Raw genomic sequence first — 19,600 nt, forward strand, 5'->3', positions numbered from 1 at the left:
AAGTGTCAAAATTTGTTTTTATTGTTGACATCTAAATGGGTGCATTCAGTAAAGAAATTAGTGTGACCAATATAGAGTTTCTTTCCTGTATTCAGAAAAAAAGTTCACGAGGAGAAGGAAAAGGGAACTACTATTACTAAGAGAAAAAATTGTGTACATGTACAGCAGGCATGTCAAACTCAATGGTTACAAGGGGCCAAAACAGCGAGATAAAAATTTGTGTGGGTCGCAGAACATACTTCGGAGTCAAACTAGAAATCGCTTTCCTCCATTTTCACATGATTCTGCATTAATTCTATGTTTATCGAACAAATTGGAAAAAATCAAGAGAACTTGTCTTTCAAGAAATAAATATTCTGCAAGGAGGTGCATGTGTGTCGAAAGCTGTGAACATAAAACCTAAATTATAATCTAAAACTCAAAATTAATAAAAATGTGGACAGGGCCGCAAAGTTATTCGTTGTGGGCCGCAAGTTTGACATGCCTGATGTACAGTGTACACAACATGTAGGGGAGAGGTGCGGAAAGTGAGACAGTGTAAACAGTGAGACAATCCATTTTTCTCTTTTCTAAAAATAAGCACAGTAGCGCTAGTTTGGGTCAAAACGTTTATTTCCCCGTCTGCGTCTTTTAATTTTGTCCCAAGATTCAGAATTTTGAATCTCAGATTCATTTTTTTGAATCTCAAGCCGCAAATAGATCATGAAATCTGAGATTTTGCCACTATATCCTCTCTTAACCCCTCCTTTCAGCTGTCAGATTCACACATCTCATTCTGAATCTCGTCAATAGAAAACGACATAAGTTTGCACCATAGCAAATCTGTTTTACAATTATAAGCACTAGATGGTGCTACTTTGTAATTCCTTTGACATTTCTTTTTCAAAAAGAAAATTTTCATCCTGCAACGCTTCAAAAGAAGTATAACTTCGAAAATCAAGGTTCTCCCCTACTAACAATTTTGCTTGTATAATGCTTTACAGAAGCAACAATTGCATCTGTAAAGCTTTATAGAACCAAAATTGTTTGTCGGGTCGATAACTTTATGTTGCCAAATCAATGACATGGCCATAAGCCTTTAGTTTGAAAGAGCCATAAAGCACATATTAACACCTATAAAATATATATTCCATATGGAGATCTTTAAACCGTTGAACAATATAACACTTGTCAACAAAGGTTGCGTTTTATTAAGTATGATGAACTTTTCCGAAAGTTTTTGGGGTGCTGAACTCGAATCCGAGGTCAAGAATTTTCTTTCAGCTCGCGTTTTCGAGAAATTCTTGTTAAAAAGTCAATTAATTTAATTCAATCGATTTTTTGCTATGTACTTTTTAAGCATTTTTGTTCCGGAGAAAAACAATATTTTTCTAGAAATATTTCTGATTTCTCAAACCCGAAATCAGAAATCTCTATAATCGGTTTTTTGATACATTTTAAGCATTTCCCTAGTACCTACCTCCATCACCCAAACCAGAGCTGATAGACAAAACTGAGGGCAGATTTGGAATCAGTGATGGCAAATAAGTTTAAACAAAAAAATAGTTAAGTTAAGAAACTTTATTAAATATAAAAAAGGTGTAATTTTGTTTACCAGTGTAATTTGTCTTTTGCATCAGAGGTCTAAGGTTCGAATTCCAGAAGACAGCCCAATACTTCTTAATCTTACTTTTATTTATTTTTTGCTTTCAATTATATTACTTCACAAACAAGCAATATTTTTTTCCAATCTCGTTCAATTAAGTTTAAAATTTGGTGGTTTATAAGCTATCACTACAATTCCATTAAATAACACCAACTTGTAATGTATTTCTTCTTGCAATATAACGCATTATTTTTTATTCTTATGTGAAACTATCATTAGCTGACAGAGATTTTGTATTAACAAACTACTCCGTGCATTTGGTATAAAAAGCTTTTCCTCCACACACCATGCGATATGTATTTTTAGAGTGAACTTTATTTTTAGATCCAGTTTTGTGAAATCTCTTGCCAGCAGCAGTTTACTCGAAAACGTTCGGCATATTTTCAAAATATTTTTTTTTTTTTCATAAGAAAATATTATAATTGATAAAAATCAATAAGCAAATTACTCAATCAATATACTATAAAAATATGGACTCTGATACTGCTTACCAGCAAATATGCAGTGTACGAACTGTACAATCAGATAAAAAAGGATTTTTCAACGAATTCTATCTGGAAGTGCGACAGTCGTGTGGTGAAAAATGGCTAACAAATTATTTCGGAAAATTGAAATCCGATCAAGCACGTATACTTTCGATATTCAGCGATCGTGAGATTTGTGATCCAGTATTGGGTGTACTTGAAAATGTTCGTCCTGTTTATAAGCAAAAGGATGCATTATTTTCAAGTCAAAGGAGGGCACAGGCTGAAAAATTTAATTTATTAGATGATCCTAAACAAGCACTCGCCCATGCAAATTTAGCGGTTGTAAGAGCACCTGCCAGAGGTGAGTGCACTCATTGAGAATGTGTGAAAAAAAAGAGAGTTTAACAATAATAATTGTTAGAGAAAAATGAGTTCCTATAATTATTATTTTATATGAGAGACAAGGTATCGCGAGAGTGAAAATAATTGCATGCTTTAAGTACTATCACTTAATATTTACTTTTTAATATAATATTTGGAATTGAGTAATTTAGTTGCACCCGTAGTTCCTAGTTTAGTTTTTGACATTCGTAGAATTACACGCAGAAACGAACAAAAAAAGTTAAGTATGGAATTTTTAGAGAAATTTATCTAAATGTCAAAGAAAAATACTTTCGAATCGAAAGAAAGTTTCGATCAAAGCAAATTTTTTTAAAAGTAAATATAATAGGTTCACTGATTTAAAAATAGTTCTAAAAACTGTCACCAATTGAAGAGAAAACCGCAACTATTATGGGTGTTTTAACCAACTAAAAGTAAGGATTTATAAATAAGTTAAATTTATCATTTTTTTTTTTTTTATAAAAAATGTTTAATTTAACTTGTAATACAAATATCATTAGGTTCATTTATCCAGAAATCAGCGTTGAATTAGTCGCTCGAAAATGGAATCTGTTCATTTGGCATGATGTCATACGTATAGCAGACGATTTCGTATTCAACTGTACGGAATGTCATTCGTTTGAAGCAAAAAAGAGTACGTATACGCCACAGTGCATGTTGAATAAGTGCAAAAAATCTGAGTTAGAACTGTGGCCTAGCTGCCAACATACCCAAATCGATATAAATAACATTTGCACTTATAAAATGAACGAAATATTCCTCCGCTTTTTAAGTCAGTGTTAATAAATAAACCGAAAAACAAAATCCTTTCAAAAGAATCAAAAATTTTAAATTTCTTCAGCTTCTTAAATTCGTCGGTGAAACCAGAAAAGTGTGTAACTCCAAATTTTCTGAAAATTAGATTTGAATGCCATCTATTAGAAAAATCTAATATCTACCGTTCCTTAAACTCAGAATCCCCTTAAAGTTCATAGTTTTTATTTTATAAGCAAATTAGAAAATGAAAACTCATACAAATGCCTTCAAAACGATTTTGTGTTTTTGCTCTCCTATAAAATTTGCTAAAATGGAGTTACACACTTTTCTGGTTTTACCGACGAATTCTGTTTATTTAAAAAAATAAAAAATAAACAAATACAACTTAAACGCAAAACAAATACAGAAAAACAAAATATAAATAGAATTTGTTTACTATAGTTTTGGTTACTAAGTAACGAAAAAGTCCTTTTCGGAGATTTTTTTTTGCGAATACACAATCCTGTTAAGGGGGATATGGCGCCAATTCTCATTCATAGAGCATTTTTTCCCTCCCGGTGTCACTTCTTAAAACAATTTCATTTATGTAATCAGTACTAAGTTTAAACAACATTTTCAAAACTTTGTGGTCGCAAAAACTGTTACTAAATGAGTTTGAAAACTTTCGTTTTTTAACTTTTTTTTGCAAAAAGTGGCCATTGTAGGCATTATAACATCTGCGTTTTTTTACGCATGACGCATTTGATTCTACATGATGCTGCGGTTTTTTGTTGTCACCGTCACCGCACGAGAAGATAAATTTATCAGTTACATAGATTCACGAAGCGTTACCGTATTTGTCCATCATTTTTGTGCAATAAAATGGCGTCAAAAAACATATATGTTCACCCGTACAACAAGGCGATTATTGATTTGATACTTGTTGAATCTGACTCAGAGGCACATTTCAAAGAATAGGTTCGTGGTAAAATTACATACTCTTCAACAAAATTGATTTACCAGAATATACTACCGTAAAACCGGGTGACTTTGGCACGTTTTCAAATTCAAATGTGAATAACTTCTGCAATAATTTTTTTTTTAATGAAGATTTCAACCAATTTACCTACTTCGCTCATTCTATAGGTATGATTAATCTTGAAGAAATCTGTCCGACAGTTCCATAGATAAATGCCAAAATATGGGTGGCCAAAGTCACCCTCCATTCCGGGTGACTTTGGCCGGTAGGACGTTTGCTATATTTCCAGTTCAACTACAAGTAGCACGTCATTCTAACCCAGCCCAAATGAAAGAGCAGATTTTTTAAAACATGTGGGTATTTTTTTTATTTTCGTACACAGAATTGTCGGTTTTTATTTGATAAAAAAAAAAAACAAAAAATTAAAATTAGCATAAATTTTGATATCCTTCAAAGGAAAAGGGAAAAAATAATCTCTCTCTGCGGTCAACCATTGGAACAGGAAGTTTCTTCTCCAGATCACTTTTGGTGACTTGTGCAACGTCTTTTTTCTCTGAAGCTGTACCCAGCACCTCTTCGCAGGAATGACACTGTAACCTCATCGTTATTAACATTTAAGATGCAGCCGAAGTAAAATATTATTTTAGAAGCCTAGGAAACACATCTTCCGGCACTGTTTTGTTTTCGAGTTTGCTGTTAAGGTCTTCATCCATAATATTTTAAGAGGCGGAAAGAAGGCTGCGTCTAGTGGTTGAGCTGCCAAATGTTGATATGTATGATCTGATAACATTTTAATTATATTGCCAAATATCAGTTTTGTCAATATATACCAATATATAAAAACAAAGTCTAGTGCAAAAATTAAGAGGGTGACTTTGGCTACCCGGCCAAAGTCACCCGATATGCCGGCCAAAGTCACCCTAAAATTTGGCATTTTTTATAAAAAAATTTAAATTAATTTTTATGAAATAGTTACAAGGGTAGAATGAAAGTAATTCGACTTGCAAAACAATACACATAGCGGAGTTAAAGTAATTTTGCAATCCTATTTCTGCAACATGTTCAAACCATCCAACATTTTCAGGTGATTTTTTTTTTTTTTATCATTTTTAAGAAAACTAAATTTTAGTATAAATTAATATCTAATTTTAATTAAATAAATCTAGTATGATCACTTTTGAATTCATCAAATTATACGAATTTACAAAGAAACTTCGAAAAAATCAGACAAGTCCTTCGTATATTAACAATTTTTTAAAAAAGTGTCCATGTCAAAGTCAAAGTCACCCGCCAGGCCAAAATCACCCGGTTCTACCGGTATATAATATATAATATAAATTGAGAACCAGAATATACTTTTCTGAAGGTTTTTGGAGTGCTGAACTTGAATCTGAAATCAGAAAAATTTGATTGGCCTCCGTTTTTGAAATATAACCGTTATAAAAGTAAAGAAAGGTCACGGAATAAGGAAGTATTTAGTTATAAAATGTAAATAAAACGTAATTATGGCCGTTTTCGAGCCTGTATTATTATGAGAGGTAATTGATTACAATCAAATTTGTAACAGTGCTTATGAGAACATATATTATCTTCTTCCAAAAAACTGTTTAAATCTTTCCCCGATATCTCTTTCATTGCCCGAGATATCTTAAATTTAAGTTAAAAAGCCAAAAACAAACTTATTAACTTAACTTAATCACTGGTCAACAAGGTTTTTGCCACAAGAACCGAAATATATTTTTCTAAAGTAAAGGTGAACTCGAATCCAAAATCCAAAAATATTCCATTAGCCTCCGTTTTTTTAAATATTACCGTAATAAAAAAAAAACTTATTTTGCATTTTCTAACGGTTGACCAGTGCTGTTTTTGAGCCAACTACTTACTTAATCTAAAGATATCTCGGGTGATAAAAGAGATATCGGAAAGATTTAAAGAGTTTTTGGAAGAAGGAAACTAGTTCTTAATGGCACCGTTAGAAATTTCTTTGTAATGAATTACCTCACATAAAAACATAACATTAAAAAAAGTAAAGTGCGCACAAATACTTGAAAGTCTTGAAAGGATAGGTTAGGTTTGTTGATTTTTTTAATCTATCACGTTGATACATAAAGCTTTAAAAGTTAAAAAACAACTTAATTATTAAATTAGATAAATCTTTATTGTTGATGGTTAAAATAATAAATAAGAACAAGTTTATACTAAAGATATGAGTCATGGTATTATTCTTTTACTACGGTTCCCCACTAGAACGTGTTTAAGGCCAAACTGAAGAGTTGGATGCATCTTAAAACCGCATGTCCATTACTTTAGTATATTTCATTATTTTAAATTCATAACTTATTTGATCCATTCCTTTTGCAGATATTGATCCTTTAGTCGATGGAGGCCTAACCTTAGCTTTGGCATTTTGGACTAGAGCCCTCATACTCCTAGATATGGGTAACGGTGAAGCTGCATTAAGTGATCTCAAATTAGCAGCAAATTATGGCGTTGAGTCTAAATCAAGTGTTGATTACTATCTTAAAATGGCCAAAGCTTATGCATGTATGTTATAGCACTATTATGTTCATTTTACTCTTTATAATATTACAAATTCTTGTTGGTAAAGATATGGGTGAACCAGCACGAGTGGAGATCTCATTGAAAATAGCGGAAAAACTAGCTCCAGCCGGTACAACTAAAATCGATGCATGTCGTCAGGAAATTGCTAATATTAAAACAAACAGTGATCCGAAGAAAATTAATCTCAAGAAACCCAATCCAACTGGAGGTGAAAATCCTGATTTGCTTGGCACTTCAAATCTGGTAAAGTTGGTCGAGAGCTCTGACAAGGGAAAGTTCATCGTAGCCACGAATGAATTAAAAACTGGTGATGTTGTTCTAGCCGAAGATCCTATAGCAGCTTGTTTGCTACCAAGTTTCTTTGGAAGCCACTGTCACAACTGCTTTGAAAGGTAATACAAAGTCGTTCAACTAATACGATTCATTACACAGCTTCTATACAACTTCTATACAACTTCTATACAAATTCTATACAACTTTTCAGACTGATCACTCCTGTTCCATGTTTGAACTGTTCGGGAATAGCATTTTGTTCCGCTCAGTGTATGGGAGAAGCTTGTTCTTCTTATCATAGGTTTGAGTGTGCTTTTATGGATTTGTTTATTGGTAAGTAAATTACTCCACAATCCATCGAATTGTTATTTAAATATAGAAATTTTAGGTTCTGGAATGTCTATTTTGTGCTACATTGCCTTGCGTGTCTTCACACAGGCTAGAGCTGGTGTTGAACAGGGATTGAGTATTGCCAATGGTTTGATAGAGAATCTCTGTGCTCATAATGAGTCCCGACAAGCCGATGACTTTTTGCAGCGTAGTTTAATGGCTGGATTCTTAATGCGTTGTCTGCAAAAGGCCCAATACTTTGGTCATCGCAAAACAGAAGGGGTCAATCCAACGGCTTTAGAATTGAAGGTTGCAACAGCACTATTGGGACTTTTGCAAGTTTTGCAATTTAATGCACATGAAATTTATGAAACCTTAGTTACCGATAAACATTGTTTCGATGGATCCAAGGTGATCTATGTCGGTGCTGGTCTTTATCCAGCTGGATCTTATTTCAATCATGAATGTTGGCCAACAGTGGCAAGATATTTTGTTGGAAAGCGAATAATTTTGGCTGCCACCCGTCCACATAAGCAAAACCAAATTGTTGCTGAAAACTATGGACCGGTTTTTACGAAAATGAACTTAAAAGAGCGACAACGCGCTCTTCGTGGACGTTATTTGTTCGATTGTACTTGTGATTGCTGCAAAGAGAATTGGCCAACTTTACAGAAACTCGATAAGCAGGTTAGATTTTGGTGTCCGTCGGGAACTTGTGGATCGGTATTGCGTTTTCCGAAGGATTTGGCTAAAGATGTACGATGTGCCAGATGCCGAAAGAATGTTTCTTTGAAAGAGAGCATTGTTAAATTGATTAAGGTCGAAGAGATGTATAGAGAAGCTGCTAATGCTATGAAGGTTTGTGATTTTAATGTGCATAACTGTTTTTTTTTTTTTTTATAATTTTGTTTACTCTGATTTATAGAATCAAGACGTTGAAAGTGCGATAGAATTGTTTAAGGAAGCTATTGATCAATTTTATGAAATCGCTGTTCTTCCACACAAGGATACATTAATTGCTCAGGATTCATTGCGAACATGTTTAGCCAGTACGGGAACAACTTTCAAAAAATAAATTTTAAATTTAAAAGACTTTGTTGTGTTGCTTTGAAATGAGTGATTTTTTTAAATTAAAATGTGAGACACTGTGTCGTATGCGTGTTATTTTTTTCGTTATACAAAAATGTGGAAACTGCACTTAAAAGAAATTACATTGATGTTTTGTATGTAAAATGGGTGGGTGCAGAGAATGTATTTTGACCAACATCAACACCACAAAAGAAAGAAAGAGTGTTATCATCGATGTGGATGTTTTGTCAGAAAAATGATTGGATTTTATATAAATAACATCCAGTCGAGTGTTTTGTTTATACAGGGTGTCCCACAGTCACCGCCCCAAATGAAAACCATGGATTCCTGAGGTCATTTTAAGTCGAAAAACTTAAGAGGTAATTTTCTCGTTTTCGTCCCGTGTTCGAGTTACCACGGTTTTTATGATTTTTGCTCTCTTGTCCTTTAACTGGCATTATCTTTGCCAAACTACGTTTGATTTGAAAGATTTTTTTTAGAACCAATCAAGAATTTATTACAGTTTAAGTTTGTCTTCAAACTTTTTTTTCTGTGGACAACCGTTTCTCCACAATTTTGCATCAAACACAATTTTCTTCGTTTTTTAAGTTGTTTTTTACACTTTCATATCATTTAAGTCAAAAAAAACACGTTAATGAGTATTAATTTTTTGTGCTTTTTATTAAAGCCCAGTTTATTTTCATAAAAAAAAATAAGTTTTATTTCATAAAAAAGACTACTGAAAGTAATTAAAAAAAATAAACAAACTGAGTAAATTAAAAAAAAAATAATTTTTAAATACAAAATTAATTTAAATGAATTAAAACTTCTTCTGAGCTTTATCTTTTTGTTCCTTTCTTTACCACAATAGCTCAGAAAAAGTTTATAATTCATTTAAATTAATTTTTTATTTAAAAATTACTTTTTTTTAATTCACTCAGTTTGTTTATTTATTTTTTAATTACTTTCAGTAGTCTTTTTTATGCAATAAAACTTATTTTTTTTTATGGAAATAAACTGGGCTTAAATAAAAAGCACAAAAAATTAATTCTCATTAACGTGTTTTTTTGACTTAAATGATATGAAAGTGTAAAAAACAACTTAAAAAACGAAGAAAATTGTGTTTGATGCAAAATTGTGGAGAAACGGTTGTCCGCAGAAAAAAAGTTTTTGAGACAAACTTAAACTGTAATAAATTCTTGATTGGTTGTAAAAAAAATCTTTCAAATCAAACGTAGTTTGGCAAAGATAATGCCAGTTAAAGGACAAGAGAGCAAAAATCATAAAAACCGTGGTAACTCGAAAACGGGACGAAAACGAGAAAATTACCTCTTAAGTTTTTCGACTTAAAATGACCTCAGGAATCCATGGTTTTCATTTGGGGCGGTGACTGTGGGACACCCTGTATATTCTCTATGAAAGCTTAAGAAATTAATTTAGAAGGACAATTGATTAAGAATTTTCAAAACCGCAATACGCAATGACAGTATCCTGCAAAAAAAATTGTGTGATTTGAATTTGGTTTAATATTTTTTAAAACTTGCCCTGTTATTGTAGTTTTTTAAAAAGTATAAAATTTTTAAAATTGAGTTTAGAAAAAAAAATATTGGAGTTTGAATTCAACAAAATAGGGTTTGCCAGAGCAAAAAAAAAAAAAACAAACAAATAAAAATAGAGGCTTTAAGAAATAAACAAATAAAAATAAAAAACAAATATTTTTTTTGAAAACGACTAATAAAACAATAAAGGATTTTTATCAGCAAGTTGGAAAATAAGCTTTAAACTGTTAATGAATTATTACCTAATTATATTAGCATTCCTTTATAACAATAACGCCAACATAATTGCGCCAGAAAATATGAGGCTCAAAAGAAAGCTTTTATGAATTTGGCAAACGACGTTGTGCAAAAATATTTGTATTATTTTGTATGTGATGTATGGAGTTTTAGTCAAATATGATTTTGTGATTTCATTTAAATTCAATTTACTTGGATTTTAATATTTTATTTTATATAGAGTTTCAAAGACTAGCTTTCTTTTTTTGATTTTTCTTAAATGATTCCACTGTGTAACACTCAAAATATACGCGAGCGGAAACCTATCACGTTTTGTAGAGCTAGTCCCACTGATTACGAAACGGTATTTTTAAACGGTTTTTTGGACCTTCACCCATTGAAAAAATTTTAGCTTCGTCAAATTTTTACCCATTTGATTTTGATTAATTTTCTAAAAATTATTAAAATAAAAAAAAATTATTAAAAAAACAACGGCAACACTTACAGTTATAAATGATACCATTTCCGAAAGGCAGAATTGTACATTAAGCTCTAATTTTTAAATCAATATACATATTTCAATTAATTGTTTTTGAAATAATTGATTTCAAAGTTAAAAAAAGAAAATGACCCCTCCCTCCTAAAGGGGGGGGGAGATAGACCCCCCTCCCATAGTAAAAAATGATTGTATTGAACTCCTCTACAAAAAACTTTCACAGCTTATAAATTCTATAGGTGGCTTATCCAAATCGCATGTTTTATACATTTTTGAAAAGGTATATAATAATTATAATTGTAAAAATCAAAAATGGGTCAAAATTTCAATGGGTGAAGGTCCAAGGGGTGCGCCTAGCTCTACAAAACGTGATAGGTCTCTGCCCGCGTATATTTTGAAACCTGATTTTTGTAACACAGTGTTCTTATTGAATATACCCTTTTAACTTTGCATCAAATTGTCAAATTTGATTTTCTTTCGGGATACGACGATATTATGCAGTTGAAATTTGCAAGAATAATTGTTTTTTCACTACTATAGTAATGGGTAACTGGGGTGTATGCGTAACATTTTCTTCAAAATTCTTAATTTCTAAAAAAACACAACTATTACTCGTTACTACATAAAACTGCAGGTGCACTCTACGAAGACATGGTTTATTTTGTTGTGTATAGTTCACACCTTCTTAATAGAAGAAGATCCCGCCTAGAACGACCTACCTAGTGTCTAAAGAAACAGTTTGCGCATGGGTTGCCTGGCGACATCCTGTCAAGGCATAGGGCTGCCACGCTTTAGGCTAGGAACACACATGCGATGTTGATCGCGCGATTATTCAGTAGCAAAAATGGATCACAAGGATTTCAATGCCTGGTAAATACTTATGCTACCCGCTATTAAAAAATTGAAAATTGTGTCTACAGTCATTGAAATCGTTGTCCTCTTTGCGACTGAATAATCGCGCGACCAAAATTGCATGTGTGTTCCTGGCTTTAAATTTAATTTTTTGAGTTTTTTGGACAACGGCAATATGGTAAGTCTTAGAGGTGTAAAAAAATTATTATGTTCGAGAAAAAACAAATTTCAAAATTTGAATATTCAGGATTTTTAGAAACTTGACATTTTAGTAGGGTAAACTGAGGTGAATTTAGAAAAGGGTCAAAAACTATTTCCTTAACAAAAAGTGGTAGAAATAACATTGATACTGGAATCGATAGAAATTGTTAATATATAAAAGTCACATATAAAAACAAAAACAAAATTCAAAACCATGAAATTCGATTTTTAAGAAATAATTCACCAAAAATCAGCACGAAAGGTATTTGAAATAATTTTTATGTTATAAGAGTGCAAAAGGAAAATAACTTGACACGTATCTGCTAAATTTTTTATTTAACCCTTGTATATAAAAACTATAGTACTATCATGGGTTCCAACGACTGAAGCGCCGTCTGGTTCAAGAGAGCGGACCTATTCATGGAATGATTTTGGCAGGAGTGGGGACTAAGAATAATCAGATAATGAAGGAGTCGTCAAAATATTGGAATATTATTTAAGATATTGGAATATTATTTCAAATTTCAATTCGGGGGAAAGTGACTACATATTTAGCTTTGTAGATAGAGGGAGATAGAAAGATGCATAAGTAGAAATGAAAGTTGTTTATTAAAAATTGAAAAAAAAAAAAACTAAAACGTACAAATACGGTTGCCCATAAGTTAAAATTTTTTGTTTTCAAATAAATTAAAAAATTTGGAAATAAATACATAGTAAATACTTTTTTTTAAACAAGACAAATATAAAAAGTCTTACGATAAATAGTAATCGCAAAAATATTTAAGTTTCATAAAACACAGTTATAAAATTCCATCAAAATAATGATGTCGAGAAACATTTAATATTTTTGAATTTCATTTAGATTCATTTTTTTGACAGCGAAAATAACAAAACGTAAATTCTGTAGAATATTTTGTTTGAATCTTCTCTCTTTAATAAGTGAGAAGCATTTTTAACTTGTTAGAAAGTAATGAAACATTAAATTTCAAACATGGTCTCGAAAAAATTCGTCAATAATTGCAGTGAATTTGGCATGAGATGATTGTATTTTAGTGTATGTATTTCGCGTTTATAATAATCTGCTTAAATATTTTAGTTCAATTTGACTAATGTGGCAATCACGTTTGAAATAAAATTTAAAATTGTATTCTTCTTTGGAAATGTTTTTTTTTTTTTGTTTGTATTCTTCTTTTTGAAATATTTTTTTCTTGTTGCCTAGGTGATTGTTGTCGAATAGAATATTTTGTTTTGAAAACTTGAATACATTTTTGTTTTTGAATTTTTGTTTGATATTTTCTTACGCAATGTTGCAACATTTAACTTAACTCTAATTTATTCATTAATGAAATAATAAAGCGAGTAATGCTATATTATTATGTACTTTAATACTTAAAAGCTTTTGCTTTCTTATTACAGGGCGCTCTACAACTGATTATTCTAGAGAAGTAGATTTTTTTAATTAAAAATATGTATGTACATTGTACACATACAATGTAGTTTTGAACTTTTTTTTTATTTTAAGATTTTTGTTCAATGTTTCAGGTTTTTATTAATTAATACAAACTTGACAAAAATCATAAAACTTTAAAAAAATATTTAGCATTTTGTTATGTCAAAAACTAATAACCTTCCTTTGAATTTTATGTGCCTCGATGACGCTTTATTATTTAGTTTTTAACTTTATTTACTTTATAATTCAAAATGATGCAGTTTAAAACTTGTTTTTATATTATCAATTTGAACTATAAAGTAAAAACTATACCTAAAAAATAATAAGCAATACAAGATAAGTTAAATGTTGCAACATTGCCTTAGAATATAACAAATAAAAGTCCCAAAACAAAAATCTATTCAAATTCGCAAAAATAAATTATTTGATTCAAAAATACTCAAATTACTATCACCTAGGAAACAAGAAATAAACAAAGCGTTGTAAACAAACAATATTTTGTTTACATTTCTCCTTCCCTATTCCCAAGCAGTCGAAATTCAAATTTCAAACATATGATTTCGGTTTTTTCTCTTTATCCTTTTAAAAAGATGAAAGTATTTTTCTCTTTCTTACACACGTATTTTATTCCTTCATTCTACTTTCCAAAAATTGGAATAAAGCTACCGCAGCGCACCCTAGTTAAAGGAAGCGGACCTAATAAATTCACTTTCATGATAGTACTATAGTTTCTATATACAATGGTTTAACGAAAAAACCGAAATTTGAAAATATTTTTCTGGTGACCTAATACGTTTTGTAGGGCATATTAAATACATATAATAAAATACATTATTTAGCAAAATACCAAAATCTGGATTTAGGGACAAAAATAAAACGGTTTTTTTCAAAGCTAGAGTATATGCAATATTTGAAGGTCTAAATCGTGTAACATTTTGAGGCAAAATCTCAATCTTCATTATTTGTTACCCCTCCCTTTTTTCGTCCTCTTTAATTTAAACGTTTATATGTATTCTTTTGTTAAACGAAAAAGTTTATTTGATCATTTTATTTATTTTTATAACATTATAATAATCGAAGATTTGAATTTGATTTTATTTGCATTTATTTAGATATTGAAAATTAAATCACAACTGGCTTTATTTTATATTTGTATGAATTTGTAACAATTTTATTAATATTGTATACAAAAGTTAGTTTTATTTTGGGGGAAAACAATTAAAGAAATTAAGAAATATTGTTTTTTTTTTATTTTTAAACACATTTATCTATATATTTTTTTAAATATATAATTATTAAAGTTACATAAATTCAAATACAATTATTATATACTCGTAGTAATGTTTTTATTAAAAATATTATATTCAAAATAGTTTCACAAGTTTCGTGGTATTTGTGTTTGTTTTTAATTTTTGTTTGTTAAACAAAAATATAAAAAAACAACCATTGAAACTTTTTGTTTTCTTAATAATTATTAATATTAATTTAAAAAAAATTGAATAGGGGCTATCTAAGAACAACAAATTTTGTATTTTTTTTTTTTTTGCTAACATAGTTGTTTTTTTTTACTTTTTTATTTAACTATATAATATTCTTAAATAAAAAAATATTTATGTATGTATGTATGTACGAAAATTTGTATGGGGTAGAGAAAATCCTTTTTTTATTTTTATTCCTATATTTTTTTTTTTGAGATACTAGAAAAAAATTTAGATATTTTACTATAACACAATCGTTGTCTTGCTCCAAACAAAATTTTCAAGTTAGCAAAATATCAACAAAACACGTCGAAATTAAAAAGAAACGATTAATAAATGAGTTTAAAAATAGGTAGTTAAAATAGTAAAACAATTTTTTTGTTTGTTCTCTGCGTACTTTCGTCAAAATTTAAAAAAAAAATGAAATGACTCTACACGAAACTTTGATTATTCACTTGTAAACCACAAGTTTTTCATCGTCACACCCGAAACATAAAATTGTATTTTCCAAATACATCAAACCTGAGTGAATTCTCTTCTTATCTAATTAATATTTCTTAGATTGAAATGCTCTATGCGTTTTATAACTCCTATATATTTTATTATATATGTATTAAAATAGTAAATTAGTTAATTTTAAAATTTTGCGTAGGATTGATGTGTCACACCAGTATCAATTGAAACACTTTTAGCATAATTTTCTTATTGATTCCACAATTTATTTATTTCAAAAATTGGGAGAATCAATGCCTAGAAAATAATATTAAATATTATTTCTCTTTTTGGTACTCGGAAAATATTTATAAAATAATGACGTACCTATTCACTAATTGAGAGACGTTTTGGTGAATTTAATAAATGGAGATAATATTAATAAACAGCCCCCATTTATCGTGAATCAAAATTACATTGCCAATGTTTCACATGGGAACAAAAATTATCATGAAAGGTTTTCATCATGAAAATTTTCCAGGCTAATTAAGCTATCATTTCTTACGATTTTGTGTACCCCGGAAATAAATTCCGAGGGAGATTCACGTTAAAATATATTTCGAGAGCAACAAAAGTCCTCCGAAGATTCACTTTACGGCCCAATAAGAAGAAAATTTTCGAAGCTTGATCACTTAAATGTTCGAAAACGCCACAAAACGTATGTCAGCGTTTAATTGGTGAATTTCAGACTGCAAGTCATGCAATACCACCTGTATTGAATACTTGGAAATATTTTATCCCACGAGTGAAGGGATCATCTAAACCTAAAGTACACATATTCGATAGAAGACATCGATGCCAATTGCTTTGTTCCAAAAAATACCTTTTCCTCTTCGACCCACCCGAAAAAAAAACTAATAAAATTGGGTAGATGGAAGCTCTTTTGCCAGGATCAAATCGACAGGCGGTGAGGTTATAAGATTATTTCTGCCTTACATCCCAAATGAGACTCCTCAAAAGTTTTGCTTGTTGATATCGTTTCGTAAGCTATTCTTTGGCTTCATACTTTTGGTCTCTCGAACCAAGAAAATATATGACTCTGGGAAGAAGTAGGATAAGACGTTGGTATAGAATATGTGAATTTTTATTTATGTTGATGTCGCCAGTAACGATTGCGATTTGCAATATGCCTTCAGCTTATAGATCTTGAGCATGTCAAGTATGCTCTCAGCCTTATTCAAGTTACTCATATGAGCACTTATTTAGTCTTAAAACATTTAACTGCAATACAGCTTTTAGCAAGCCCATCTCTAGTAATTCATTTTCAGTCAAAAGAACAACTAAATTATAATAAATCAAATAAAGTCAAGAAAAAAAAACCAAATCCAAAACAAAGAAAACAACAATAAAAATTTAATTTCAGATTTCTGCACGTCAAATATTTATTCATTATTACATCTTTCTTATTTTAATGAAACATTTTATTTTCTTGTTTTATTTTTTTTTAAGTTTAAATAAAAAAACGAAACTTAAAAATGCTTTCTTGCCAAAGTAAAAAAAAAATAATTACAAAACAAAAATTAATTAGCATTTCTTGCCTCAACACATTAATATTTTTTTTCTAATAAATTAATCGATCTTTTTGTTTTTTGTTTAATGTTTAAGAAGAGATAATAATAAAAATTCAATAAATTATTATCATAAACTTATAATTTAAATTGTTTATATTTTTTTTGTTTGTTTTAATTTAATAAAAATTATAAATACTTATAATGAGAATACATTAAAGTAAAAAAAAATTGTCACTATTTCGGCAATTTTACAAACAAAAAATAAAAAAAGAATAAAGCAAAACAACTACTGTATAATTGTTTAACCACCAAATGATTCATACTCGTTTTTAGTTTTATACTTCTTTTAAGCACACATATTTAATACATACATATTTCTTAATATTAAAAGTTTTTAGTTATTTATATTTAATTAAAAAAAAAAACGAAAATAAATTAATTTAATTTAAGAATTTTGTTTGGTTAAACCAATTTTTAGTTTTTTTTTTTTAGAATATTTTTTAGTTTAATTTTATATTTTTAAAAGGCATGAATTTTGTTTACATATGTGTATGTATGCATGTGAATATGTATGTATATGTAGAGAATTTTTAATTTTTAGCATTTGGGGAGAGGAAGTTATATTATTATTATTTTTTATTTTAATAACTTAACATTGTTTTACTTGACTAATTTGAGTTTTTTTTGTTTTATTTTCTTCATTTTTTTAAAATAATGTATTTATTTAATTAAGACTTTTTGGGCCGTATGAATAAAAAATAAGAGAACTTTATCGCTTAAGTTATATATTTTCGAAGATACTTTTTATTCCATAATGGGTTTATAGCCTTAAACTTAAGCAACATCTAGAACTTACTTTATTTTTTTTTTTTTTTTGATATTCATACTGGCCTTTATTTAGCAAGTAAGCCTCAGTTTTTTTGTTTTTCTTTGTTCTTTTTTTGTTTTTTTTTTTTTTTTTTTTAAGGAATAAGGTGAAGTGCCTCAAAGCAATGGACGTTTATATATATATCGAACATTGCACTGTCAAAATGCATTTTCTAAAGAAAAATAAAATATTTTATTTATCATTATAATTTTTATTCTAAAAAAAGTCAAAAATGTGTTTGTTTGTTATTCTTTTCTTTGTTATATCTCAGGTTTCTCGTTATTTTTTGTTTAACAGTTTTTTATGTCTGTTTTCTTTTCTTTTATCTCTTTTTTAAATTATGTATTATTTTGTTAAGTTTTTTGTTTTTTGTTTTTTTTTTTTTCTAAAATAAAATTGCTACTATATTAATAAAAATAAATAATCATAGTATCACTTAGGGTTTTTTCTTTAAAGCTAGAGAGCATTATTGTGGTGTGATTAAATCACGTCATATTGACACCTAATGCTCGACTTGTGTACTCGTACACGACATAACTAATAGATACAGCTGGCAGGACTTTGATGAAATTTGGCGTTATACCGCGATAGAGGCCAAAGACTCCCTCAGTTCGGAGAATCCGTTTAAATACATCCAGCATATTGTCATCAGTGGTTTTAATTGATGCGGCTACAGTGGAATCAATTGAAATGGCTTTGGTTTTGCTTACGACTGCAATAAAAAAGAATATACATTTAATTATGATTTCCATGATTGAGAGTAAAGTAAAAAAAATTCTTACCTTGAGCTTGTAATCGTGTTCTTACTAATGCCAATGGATAGGAACACACTTGACCAAGTGTACTAGATGCACTACCACATGCTAAAAGTACCATAAAATTTGGCTGTTCATTTTCGGCATTATTATGTGTACTAAGGTATTTCTTTTTCAGTGTTTCATAAACGGCTAAATCAATGCCAGCGTAGGGTATAATGCCGAGCATATTTGGAATGTAGCCGCGATAGAAGCTGCGCAAACCTTCTTTGCAGTAAATTTTTTTAGCCGCATCGGCTATACCTGTGTATTGGCCAGTTTTGCGAAGTGCCAGTCGAGTTTTTAATACTTCCATGGGATAGATGACTGTTTGGCTAATACCGCCGGCGCATGCACCGGCTAGAAAGCGTTCGCTTATGGTCATTTGTCGTTTCTCATCGCCACGTATTAGCCGTTTGATTTTTTCATAAGCAGCAAATTTGAGAGCTGATTCGGGTGCAATTTTGAGAACATTGATGCCATTACCTCGCCACATGCTGCGTGTGCCACCCTCTTGGAGCATGTATCTTAAACTATCTGAGATTTTTGCTTTGTATGTTTGGACCTTGATAAATATAAAGAAAAACAAAATATTTATTAATATTTTTATATCATAAATTTGGGTTGTGATCAATCAAATATAATTCCAAAGGGGTTGCTACTATGCTTTTGAGGTGATAATTTGTAAACAAAATAATTTGGCACAACATGGTGTCTTCAATTAACACATGGGTGAGTGATTTCAGTCTCACAGTTGTTGATTTATTAAATAAAATTACTTGTTGATGAGCGTAAGCAACAAAATGCTGTAGCACTTAAAAGTTAATGGATCTTTTTGTCCCTTAGAACCTTTCAAGGTTTAAAAGATTAAAAATATACTTAATTTATTTAATCATTTTTATATAAATTGAAAGTTTAGCTGAACCTTGGACCCAATTCCGCAAGAGTGAATTCCTCTGTGTACACGAAAAAACGTGTAAATTGCCTTAAAAACAAGGCACAAAAAAACTCACACAGAAAAGGCCACACCGAGGTCCGAAGTATTATTTCAGCTTCAAATAGATTTTATAGAAGCTAAATTTTAACTTCGGTAAAACATCGATAAGTTGAAGAGGAGAATTGATTTAGAAGAAATTTTTATAGAAGACTAATAGAAGTTTTAAACTGGGAGATTCGAGTTTGTCTAGTGTGCGTTGTGTTGAGGTTAATTTCAAGCTGAAAT

General features: G+C 30.0%; 2 protein-coding genes across 6 annotated transcripts in view; one reads left to right on the forward strand and one right to left on the reverse strand.

Moving 5' to 3' along the window:
• Nucleotides 1–1,990: 1,990 nt before the first annotated feature.
• LOC129911904 (SET and MYND domain-containing protein 4) lies at nucleotides 1,991–8,548 on the forward strand. The gene is made up of 6 exons (XM_055989904.1): nucleotides 1,991–2,473; nucleotides 6,590–6,772; nucleotides 6,837–7,182; nucleotides 7,275–7,396; nucleotides 7,452–8,251; nucleotides 8,319–8,548. Exons 1-6 carry the CDS (start codon nucleotides 2,116–2,118, stop codon nucleotides 8,466–8,468), a joined length of 1,959 nt encoding a protein of 652 aa, XP_055845879.1. The 5' UTR covers nucleotides 1,991–2,115; the 3' UTR covers nucleotides 8,469–8,548.
• Nucleotides 8,549–17,426: 8,878 nt separating this feature from the next.
• LOC129912038 (calcium-binding mitochondrial carrier protein SCaMC-2) overlaps nucleotides 17,427–19,600 on the reverse strand; it is a 46,785-nt gene continuing 44,611 nt past the window's right edge. For 4 of the 5 annotated variants that reach the window (XM_055990124.1, XM_055990123.1, XM_055990126.1 and 1 more), the window contains exons 3-4: nucleotides 18,367–18,943; nucleotides 17,534–18,296 (exon numbers count right to left, since the gene is read on the reverse strand). In XM_055990124.1, coding sequence (XP_055846099.1) covers nucleotides 18,070–18,296; nucleotides 18,367–18,943 — 804 coding nt within the window. In that variant the 3' untranslated portion in view covers nucleotides 17,534–18,069. Of the gene's footprint in view, nucleotides 18,297–18,366; nucleotides 18,944–19,600 lie in introns of all 5 variants that reach the window. The other variant, XM_055990122.1, reaches the window with a different exon arrangement.

This window comes from Episyrphus balteatus, chromosome 2, assembly GCF_945859705.1.
Source record: "Episyrphus balteatus chromosome 2, idEpiBalt1.1, whole genome shotgun sequence".
In the NCBI taxonomy this organism is placed as follows: Eukaryota; Metazoa; Arthropoda; class Insecta; order Diptera; family Syrphidae; genus Episyrphus; species Episyrphus balteatus.